We start from the raw sequence: 11,526 nt of genomic DNA, 5'->3' as shown, positions 1-11,526 counted from the left end.
CCATCCATCCATCCATCCATCCATCCATCCATCCATCCATCCATCCATCCATCCATCCATCCATCCATCCATCCATCCATCCATCCATCCATCCATCCATCCATCCATCCATCCATCCATCCATCCATCCATCCATCCATCCATCCATCCATCCATCTACAGACGTGTTAGCCTCCTCGTGGTCTTTGACTAACAGTAGCACAATTTCTGCCAGCACCCTTTTTGTCAACAGCACCATTGGTGGTTGTTGTTAACCCAGGCCTCAACCGATCCAGTATGGTGTAGATGTAGATAGTTATGGCCGACGTATTTTACATTAGATGCTCTTTCTGACACTCTCCATTTTACCTGGGCTTGGGACTGGTTGGACATTATTCTTTGTGCTGAGTTCAAACATCACAAATCTTGCAGAAAGTTTTGCAGCTCTGCTGAGCAGATGTAATTTGAACACATGATCAAATATAGCCTGTTTTCTTAGTTAATTTAGATGACTGGATGAATCTAAATATAAATATCATTACTGTCATTTTATGCAACAGATTGAATAGATTATAAAATGAAAAGCACAACAGCACTGACCCTAAAAGTAAAATAAATAAATCCATTTTTTTGTAAATTCATATCATACTAATGATTACTGTGACCATAATGTGCTCCAGAATAATATGACATATACTGTAATCTGTAAATTGGGTACTTGTAATCTCAAAATCAAAAGTGTGACAAACCACAAGATGGCAGTAACACATCAAACTGAATTACAGCAATTTAGCTGTTGGTCCAAATTCTGTGAGAGAAAATAACTACAGATCTTAAATTAACATGAGTCTGAAAGTGAGTCTGAGAAAATTACCTGCCTTTATTTTTACTCATCTGCCACTCATTTAGTCATTAAAGAAAAAACTATGCGTTTGTGCATCAAATAAGGTTTAAAACTAAATCTTAATTGTAGCTTTGAAACCAGGTGATTAACTGAGAAGGTTGCAGCTCTTGTGTGGCTGCAGCCTTTCCTTCATTTTGGTGCCTGGGGATGAATAGTAATGGGATGATATACGTGTGTAGAATTTATATGTGCCACATTGTTAAATGTCAGGTGCAAAGATTTGTCCTTCAGATGCAGAATATTCATGAAAAAGCCCCAAATATTGTATAATATTATGCACATTTTAGCCCCAATAATTCATTCATTTGAGCTCATCTTTCTGATTTGAGCTACATGTTTTATTTAAATGAAAAACCATTAAGTTATGAGTGCACATCTACCTTGATTTGATGGAAGTGATCAGTTATAAAAGCATCCACATTTGCGCTCTGAGACCCTTCAATTTTTTTTTTTTACCACTCAGTGGATTCCCACAAAATAAAACAATAAAAATAATCTCATATATTAATAGCACATCTTGCTGCTTTTGCTTTAAGTAGGCTTCCACTCTTTAAAAATCTTCCTTGGCCGCCCCCTCACCAGTGAGCTCCATTTGGAGAAGCGGAAGGGAGATTCCTCAGCTCTTCCAGTCATACGCCCCCTCCTCCCCCTGCTGATGGCACAGTTACGCAGCACCATAATAAATGGAGACGTGACTCTCCGGGGCGAATCCCTGCCGACGTCACTCTGTCCTGTATAAATAGGCTGAGCAGAGAGTCGAGCCAGACACAAGCAAACGCGCCTTTCTGACTGCGGGAACTTTTCTAAGCAAAGGATTAACAGGACAGCCTTCGTTGGATTTAATCACCAGCGCAGAGTAAGTCATATGGGAGATTGTAATCTATTATATGAGATTAGATACATTTGTGATTAGATTTATCCACATTGGCACGTTTCCTTTCTGTGAACTGAGCCAAAGCTCGCGTATTTACGCACGGCACGTCTATCCACAGCTCCCAACGCATCACTAAGATGACTTTGAATAAGGATGACAAACTGCGGAGCATGGACAAGAGGAGAGGGAGCGTGCCCTTCCCCATGAATCTGCCCAACATGCACAGGAGAAGCATGCCGGTGGACGACCGGGACCTGCGCGCCACCACGCCGCAGACCGGACAGACCGACGAGCTGTCCAACCTGCTGCGCTGCGCGTCCTACTCCCCCAGCGAGCAGCACCGGGGCAGCTGCGCCTCGGACTCCTCAGACTCTGTCATCTCCACCGGCAGCGAGGCGGACTCCCAGGTGTACAAGGTGGTTCTGCTCGGGGAGCACGGGGTCGGGAAGTCCAGCCTGGCGCGCGTCTTTGGAGGAGTGGAGGACGGCGGTCACGACTGCGATGAAGCAGGTGAAGATGAGGATGAGTCATCAACACACGCTCACACAGACACTCACTGGACATGTATGGTGTGTTCATCCAGATCCTGCTTTGTGGATTCAAAATAGGAAAAATCATTTTACTGTTTTTTATTTTTTTATTTATTTCAGATAATAAATGATCCAATCATTAAAAACCATATTAAATTGAAACTATTCAATCTTTTACATTGTGACACATCTTTGTCTAAATAGCATAACATCCACATGAAGCCTTGACATTTGATCAGAGATTTGCCAAATTAAAAACATTACTTTTGCACCAAATGATTCACACCCATGACTGTCACTGTTTCCATCCACATTGGGGCACAAGCCTCGGAGGCCCAGTGGTCAGAAACAAATCAAATAATATATTCTGAAGGGAAAATAAATGCTCTAGTGTTGTTTAATGATGAGACTTTACATTAAAACCAAATGTTCAGAGAGATGAAAGCAGTAACTCACACTGACAACACAAAAGAATACAGATAAGAGGAACCCTGCTGCCAGTGTGTAACACAATCTTTATTTGGCTCCGCTCAGGAAACACGTATGACAGATCTATTGTTGTGGACGAAGAGGAGGCCTTCATTCTCTTGTACGACATTTGGGAACAGGTGAGAGTTCTTTATTATTAATGCAGTGTTTTCCCATTAATGGATGCTGTGTTTGCAAAGGATGAGATGAGCTGCTCATTAATTTGATGTCTGCTGTTCTTTCCTGAAGGATAACAGCCAGTGGCTGAAGGAGCAGTGCATGAGGATGGGAGACGCTTACATCATTGTGTATTCAGTGACTGACAAATCGAGCTTTGAGAAGGCATCAGAGCTCCGCATCCAGCTGCGTCGAGCCAGGCAGTCAGAAAACATTCCCATCATCCTCGTGGGCAACAAAAGTGACCTGGTGCGGTCCAGAGAGGTGTCTGTTGATGGTAAGTTAACACATTAATCAGTTAGGTGATGATGTAAATGAAATTAATCTAATAAAAGACCCCTAAAGAGTTCCCTCTAACCTTCCTTTCTCCATGTTTGTTGGATTGCAGAAGGAAGCGCGTGTGCCGTGGTGTTCGACTGCAAGTTCATCGAGACGTCCGCCTCCCTTCACCACAACGTGCAGGACCTTTTCGAAGGCATCGTCAGACAGATCCGCCTGCGGAAGGACAGCAAAGAGGAGAACGCTCGACGCATGGCCAGCTGCAGGCGCAGGGAGAGCATCAGCAAGAAGGCCAAACGTTTCCTGGGCCGCATGGTCGCACGCAAAAACAAGAAGATGGCTTTCAGGCAGAAGTCCAAGTCCTGTCACGACCTCACTGTTCTCTGAGCAACATGTGGACTGCTGTTTTTATTTTCCTTTGGCCTCTGAAGACCAGATCCTGTGTGTGTTTTAACACTGATTCTAAAGGACTAATAGAATTGTACAGAATAGATTTTTTTAGACACAAACCAAAAGCAAAGACAGGATGTAACTAAGGTCACATCATCATGATGATGATGATGTACTCAGCAAGGATTTGATTTTATCTTCTGCCTTAAAAGTTTTTGCCATCACATGATTCTTTTTGTCTAAAATATTTAATATCTTGTTTCGGATGAGCTGCCTTCCTGTTGTGTTGTGGTCCTTTGGTTGAAGTGCTTGATGTATATACAGCGCATAATGCCGAAGGCGACGTACATCTCATTGCTCTCTAAGGTCACAGGTCTAAACTCATTTTTACTTGAAACGTGGTGCGCTGGTTCGTGCCTTGGCCAAGTTACGAAAAACTACTCAAACCTTAGGCGAAACCTCTATTATTCTCTGTTTCATAGCACTGAATTCAGGTTGTGAATGTAAGAGTAAAGCAATAAGTTATAAAAGTCTTGTGAACTTTGGCATTGTTTGAAAACTCTTTGTTTACATTGAATTTTCTTTTTTTTTAATGAATAAAACCTCAAATGAAATGCGGTGGTTTTTCTTTGCCATTCTTTCTCCAACAACATGATCGACGGACTGAATCTGAGAGGAAACGGTGGTGAAACGCATCTTTAGGAAGAATTGTTCGACACTACCAGTGGAATGGAACCGCACTGCTCATTTGGGTTTTAAGTGGAAAGGAAATGAGGTAGTTAAGCATGTCTCCTCTCAAAGTGTTAAACATTAATCCACCAAAAGCGTACAGGAACGCAATTTTCCACCCAATTCAAACTTCCCTCACCTCTCACAGGCAGCACACGCATCATTTTGAGAAGGTAAGATCGAAAGCTTTGGTTGATTTTGTACAAAACCTAACAAGTTTTGCTTATCTGCTAGCTCGTTCTTCTTATAATATTTGAAAATGTTGTGAATAATATCCCGTACGTGACCCTGGCAGACGGTAAAAAGACAAGTGGGGGATTTATTACGAGTCAATTTGATTTTAACAGAGAAGTTATACATCAAACTTGAGCTTGCCTTTGTTGGTTCTCTGTGCCAACTTTGAGATGTTGCTTAAAGATTTCATGACGGTGAATCAGTAACTGGACAGATTTTGTGACGTTTGTTGGTTTAAAACACAGTGACTGTGTGTGTGTTTGCAGGGAAACATGGCTGAGAGAAAAAGTGCACCGGTGCTCATCACAGCACTCACAGTAGGCGTTCCGTCGGTCATTTGAGTCAAATGTTCATAAGTATAGCACTGAAAAAATAAAACGCTACTGATTTTGTTTTACAGTTGTCGTCGCTTTGCACTTTCATGCCATGCTCTGGGGTGAACGTTAAAATCGGCGTTCCTGAAAACTACGATGGTATTTTCCCGTGGTACCTAACCAAGGTAAGAAGCTTCACTTTACTTAAAGTGAACAAACAATGCAGTTTATTCATTTATTGGCAACTAAGGAATTGTGTAATTAAATGGAGGTGAAACAACACCAGTGTTTCTGACGTGTGTTTCAAGAAAGTCGCCACAGCGAAGCAACGTTATCCAAAACAACAAATGGCAACAACTCAGCCAAATTTAAAGATATTGAGTTACATTTTTTTATTTAACCTTTATTTATACAGGTTAATCCCATTGAGCCTCGAGGACTCATTTACAAGACAGACCTGGTTTAACAAAGAGTGATAACAACAGTAGACAATCATAAAGGGTGTGTACAAATAGATAATAACAAGTGAAAATAAAATGGTATTAAAAAAAATGTAACAAAAAACAGCTAGGTTGTAGGACGGTGTAGAAAACTATAAACAGGAACGTTTGATTGTTTTTTTTTTCGCAGGAATTTAACAGATGTTTGAAGCCTCTTAGAGGTCAAGGTCAAGAGCTTCAGTTTTTTTTGCAAGATATTCCAGAAAACAGGAGCGGAGTAGGAGAAGTTCCTTTTGCCTAGTTCAGTCCTCACTGAGGGAACACTGCGGGTAATAATGTCCTGAGAGCGCACGCTGTAGCTGCACTCACGCAGAGACATGTAGGAGGAGATGTATGAAGGCAGCAGACCAAGAAGTGATATAAAGATGAAAATGTACCAGTGAGAGAGTCTGCGTGAAGATAATGATGACCAAAAAAGTCCATGTTCAATAATCCAGGTATACAATCCAACAATTTTCCGTCAGGTCATCTGGACAGTTTCTTGTTTTTTGCTGAAACGTTTCACCTTCCATCCGGAAGGCTTCATCAGTCAAGGAAACACACAACACAAAACTGATTCTTTCCCCAAACAGCTTACTCCAAAGTGGAACAAACCACATTTTTTTCAGCAAAAATCAAGAAACTGTCCAGATGACCTGACGGAAACTTGTTGGATTGTATACCTGGATTATTGAGCATGGACTTTTTTGGTTTTGAACCAGTTTGACATGACTGTCAACGAGGAAGAGGGCCGGCTCCAGAGGAAAGGGCGTGCCAAAGACACCATCTTAGCACCAACATAACTGGTTTGTTTCACTTTGGTTTGGGGGAAGAATCAGTTTTGTGTTGTTTGTTTCCTTGACTGATGAAGCCTTCTGGATGGAGGTGAAATGTTTCAGCAAAAAACAAGAAACTGTCCAGATGACCTGACTGAAAATGGTTGGGTTAATGATGACCAGTTAACCAGTGAATACAGGGTGCAGTGATGGTAGTTGCAGCCAGTTATGAATCTTAGTGCACCATGATAGACAGCATCCAACATCTGCAGGGTGCTTGTAGGAGCGTTCATGTAAATAATGTCACCGTAGTCAATGCAGGGAAGGAAAGTCTCAGTTACAAGTTGTTTCCTAGCATTCAGAGTTAAACAGGATCTGTTTCTGAAAAAGAAACCCAGTTTAACTTTCAGTTTCCTTAAGTTTTCCACGTGGAGCTTAAAAGAGAGATGCAAATCGACCAAAATACACAAATATTTATAAGAATCGACAAACTCAATATAGACACCAATCGAAGATAAAATCGAAAAAAGAACTGCTGCGACCGACTTCCTGTTTGAAAACAGTTTTTTCAAATGTGTTGTGGTAGTAGTTGAGAGTCTTTGCCAACACATATTTTGAGCACTAACTAATGACATACGATGTGCTTCTACAGATTTTAGTGAAATGCTCAGAAAGTACGTTTTTATCCAAAACATTAACACTTTAGCTTAATGAATGTTACAGATATTGAGCTAAAACCCGGGGTGGTAGTAGCTGATAGTCTTTCACAACAAATATGTCAAAATTTATTGTGAGATTTTACAATAACACTTGAGATTGTGTACAAGGGTATTTTTAAGGTTTCATCATCATCAGCAGCATAAACTTTATTTATAACGCTCTTTAACACCAGCCACAAGTGCTGAACATCAGTAACAAATAAGATAAAAGAAAGCACAAAAATAAAGTGACAAAGCTTAGCACAAAAGAGTGAATTAAAAACTCAATTTAAAACACAATAAAACAACGAGTTAAACAGATAACATCAGTGCCACTAAAAATGTAATAAAATCAAGTCTCAGTCTCAGAGAAAAATACCTAAATAACTAATTTTTTTCAGCATAAAATAATCTTAGTCTAAAATTTGAGCATATGTGTGTGTGTGGGTGTGTGTGTGTGTGTGTGTGTGTGTGTGTGTGTGGGGGGGGGGGGGTATGCATTCCTTCAAGAAATGCAATTGCTTCAATTATTTCAGGCTTTATAGATACTATTGATCACACAAAAAATGTGAAATAAAATAGCGGCTTTGAAAATCCAGGCATTTTTACTTTTTTTTAATAGGAAATGTACTTGAACATAAATGCATTAATGCATAAGTAATAAAGTAATAAATGTCCACAATTCTGTTGATGTGATTTTTTTTCCTTTAAGCATCGGGGAAATATAAAGTCCTTAAGCATCGTCTTGACCGAATCAGCATCTTTCCTCAAAAATCAAACCTGTAAAAATGGTAAAAAACATAAAATAAAAATTCTGTCTGACATCATTTTATGATTGAAATGTCGATAAAAAAAAAAAGACCATTGTTGCTTTGCAAGCAGAAAATGACGGCGGATAAAGCCAAAACATCATCTGTGTCCTTTTATTTTTTACCCTTTTATTCTGCACTCAAGGGTGGCGATGTACGAACATGCTGCCGTCATCCGTACTCTGTAATTGGTGTTTTCACTGTGCTTTTCTGTCGTCTGACCGACTCGAGTCTGCTTTTAGTCCAGAAGGGAGGCAGGTGGGTTTTTTATTCATGTGTCACTCAGACGTCGTCTGGATTGCTCACGATTGTACATCTTTCTAATTGTCTTCATTGGTGATGTCATTACGCCTCGTATAAAATCGAATCACATGCCCCATCTTTTTGTCAAACTGAGTGTCATCAACATGACGTGCTCGTGGTCTGTTTGGAGGATAATAAGCTCTTTGTGTTATAAATTAAGCAGAAGCGATAATTGCTTCAGGTTTGTTTCAAGGTGAAACCTTTTCATGCAACTCTGTTGGTCACAGAGCAACCCATTTTTTAGTTCTCCTATTTGTATGTTATTAATGATTCATTTTTTTAAATATGCCAGTGCTAATGGTATTACTAATGGGTTTTAACTCATCGTGAAGGCTGCTTTTGGATAAACACCTCTGGCTGATCTATTTTTGCTTTAACAAAACCTATACCTGCTTTGTCATGGCAACACAATAAAGAACAGAGTGGGCAAGATGCAGGAGAGACCCCAGAGAAGGTCGCCAGTTCATTACAGCCTCATCGCAGGCAGACTCACGCTTTTGTTTTCAGTATTTTACACCTTTTGTGAACCAAACGTGTTCTTTTTTTATAGGTAGAAAACAAGATCGTCTAGAAACTCAAGATCATTCACAAGGAAAACACTTAAACTCCACAGAGAAACCGCACTGTAAACAATTCATTGTGAAAACTACATTAACCTATTTTCCATTGCACAAAAACATTCATGTAAAACAAGCGGTGCGTCGATGTCTCCCATCATCGAGGGATTTGAATAGTAATTGTAGTTTTTGAGGTGTGTGGTTTTCTGGACTGGATTTGAAGAAGGAATCCAAGTAGACCTTAATGTTATACTAAAGGAAGAATGAGTTACATTGTGGAGAAGAACAGAGTTTTTTTTTTTTGTTCCAGGTGAGAGTGACAGATGACAAATCAAAGCAAGCAAAGGGAGTGATTTTATCCACAACCACCAGCAGAGCCACGGGGTAGCCAGTGGTGGCCTAGACCACCTTAGATTAATCTTCATTCATTTGAGGAAACTATACTTTTAGGCAATATAAAAATTAGAAGACATAGTTTCCTCAAATGATCAACATGGCTGTTTTCTTTATGTATGGTGGTGACCATTTTTGTAAGGTTTGGCTCTATACCCAGATAGTATGAGACTGAGAACAATGACTTCAGGGCCAGGAGAAAGTTTAACAGTGTTTATTTACAGAAGTGTGTAGGATCTGTAGACCTGGACTGGAACCCCAGAGAGTTGGGAACAGCATTAGTAGATGCCCCTACAGGGGGATATTGGTCTTGATGTTCAGAGTCCTTACTATGAAGACAGTGTCTTCGCATGGACGAAATCCAAAGGGTTCAAAAAGGTCTCACAAATGGGCAAGTGGTGGAAGGCAGGGGACAGCTGGAGAGATCAATAGGAGGTGCAGGAGGTACACAGGGAGGTCCAAGGCTCAGGAGGATCACAGGAGTCAAGCTAGAACAAGTAGATACATTCAAGATTAGTCTTTCACTGCACACTGGGCGCAAGGTAAAGGTCGGGAACTCAACTACTGAACGGCAGATAATGCACCAGCGTCAGATTGCAGTCATCAACTGCCTTAAGTACTCCTTGCAGCTCATAAAGGGAACGATCCTCAGGTGTGGATCTTTTGGCGCCCTTAAATTATCCGTAACAATCCTGTGAAATGTATGAACATATATCCCAAATTATTACAACGTCTGGGCACAAACACCAGTTGTTTATATATCTGCCGGGGCTGCTGTTAGTAGAGGAACTGTAGGTGATTAATGAGTGAACTCATACAGAGAGCTGAGAAAGAAAGGTTGCTTTCAAAATTTGGGTTGCAACGTCAAAAGCCAAAAGAGACACCACTATATATATAAATTTTTCATTCAACCTTTATACAGGTTACTCTCATTGAGTGGCAAGGACTCATTTACAAGAGAGACCTGTTTATATATTGTATATATATATCAAGGTTCAAGGTGACTTTACGGACATTTGCATCACATGTGGTACATGAGCTGGAATGAAATTGTGTACTCAAGGTCACAGTTACACCCAAAAATAGAACAAATATAACGTATAAAAAGAAACAGTACACAAGGATCTAAGATATGTGCTTTTTTTTAGCTGCTCCCTTCTTCATGGGTCACCACAGCAAACTAAGTCGCACGAAGACTTGGCGGTTATTTTTACACCGGATACCTTCACTCTGCGCCGCCTTGTACAAGACAAACCTCTGTTCCTATAAAGAATGTAACTCCTACTCACTTGAATACCTTGCACCAAAAACATTAAGGTTTCCTTTCATTCAATCCCAACTCAGAACAACACTCATCTTAAAAACTACAAACTATTCAGCTCCTTCAGTGAAGAGGGCATCGCCTGTTGAACTAGTGTGACCAAATGTGCAACTAATGCAGCGTCATCATGAACTGGTAGGTGCAAATTACAGCTGATATTAAGAATATCGACTAAATATACAAATAGCTCTCTATAGAAGAGCAAGGTGCAGCCACCCTAGAAGGAGATGAGTTGAATGACAGGGATTTAAAAGGATGAGGAGGATAAGAGGATGAGGCAAGAGAAGAAGGGAGGGCGGGCGTTGAGAGATAAACTGCTGAAAGGGTGAGCCGACTAAAAGAAGGCTTGCCAGGTGATTAAAGGTGTGGTTGGAGCGTAGCTCTGCTCCAGAACCCAAGTTAACATATTAACTTTATTTATCCACTGATGAAGCAGTTCATTGGTGACAAATTTAAAAAGCCCACACAAGGCTCATGTCCACAACTTTATTTGTGGCTGATAAAATCCGAGCTCACGGCTGACCTCAGTTTGTATATTTGAACAGATAAATGGGGTTTGTGGGTTTATTAGGCCCGAGCAGCAAAGCGCTGCGAAGGCCTATTGTAACTGTGCTGTTTATTATTATTAGGCCCGAGCAGCTAAGCGCTGCGAAGGCCTATTGTTATTGTGTCGTTTCAAATTTTTTTCCGTCAAAGAGCGCTAATTTGGAGGCCTTAACATATTCGAAAACTCACCATATTTGACCCAAAATTGTCCCCCGCGAGAAATTTGAGGTATTTAATGGAACCAAAAGTGGGCGTGGCCAAACTGCTCCACAGCGCCCCCTAACGTGAGATATGACAACTGGTAAGACCTAGAGAGTTGAAATTTGGTACACATGTACAACCCACTGAATCATGAAAAAAAGTCTCTTGGAGGTATGCCTTAAACCCAACAGGAAGTCGGCCATTTTGGGTCAAAGGGTCAATTTTGGCCGTTTTTCGCTTTTCGTACACGGCGAATTTGAACGAACTCTTCCTAGGGATTTCGCTCAATCGGTTTCAAACTTGCGCCATTTTGCTCAGTAGGCATGGGGGACCAAAAGTTATCAAAACGGTGCAAACCGACGTATGTTGAGGGGGCGGGGCCGGACCTCAAAATTATGCTTCACGCCAAAAATTTCCAAACGCTACAACTTTCACGTTGAAAAACAGAATTGCACCAAATTTGGCACGAGTCATCCCTGTCCAATGCCCGACGATACCCTGAGGTCAAATTTTGACGTCATCAAAGCCCCGCCCCCTCAGAACAGGAAGTGACTTTTTTTGCTTG

The 11,526-nt window shown here is 40.8% G+C and overlaps 2 protein-coding genes across 2 annotated transcripts in view; both read left to right on the top strand.

Annotated features, from left to right (window-relative positions):
* The first annotated feature begins 1,606 nt into the window (after positions 1-1,606).
* Positions 1,607-3,723, top strand: rrad (Ras-related associated with diabetes). The gene is made up of 5 exons (XM_037696472.1): positions 1,607-1,739; positions 1,876-2,267; positions 2,822-2,895; positions 3,005-3,209; positions 3,321-3,723. The coding sequence occupies exons 2-5, from the start codon at positions 1,895-1,897 to the stop codon at positions 3,596-3,598; spliced, it is 930 nt and encodes a 309-aa protein (XP_037552400.1). The 5' UTR covers positions 1,607-1,739; positions 1,876-1,894; the 3' UTR covers positions 3,599-3,723.
* Positions 3,724-4,836: 1,113 nt separating this feature from the next.
* cdh16 (cadherin 16, KSP-cadherin) overlaps positions 4,837-11,526 on the top strand; it is a 52,334-nt gene continuing 45,644 nt past the window's right edge. The window contains exons 1-2 of the mRNA XM_037696461.1: positions 4,837-4,881; positions 4,965-5,063. Of these exons, the coding sequence (XP_037552389.1) occupies positions 4,837-4,881; positions 4,965-5,063 (144 nt within the window). The remainder of the gene's footprint in view (positions 4,882-4,964; positions 5,064-11,526) is intronic.

Source organism: Nematolebias whitei, chromosome 2, assembly GCF_014905685.2.
Source record: "Nematolebias whitei isolate Nwh7 chromosome 2, NemWhi1, whole genome shotgun sequence".
Taxonomy (NCBI): domain Eukaryota; kingdom Metazoa; phylum Chordata; class Actinopteri; order Cyprinodontiformes; family Rivulidae; genus Nematolebias; species Nematolebias whitei.
Note: the sequence above shows the minus strand (reverse complement) of the source record. Positions and strands in the feature narration are given on the sequence as shown.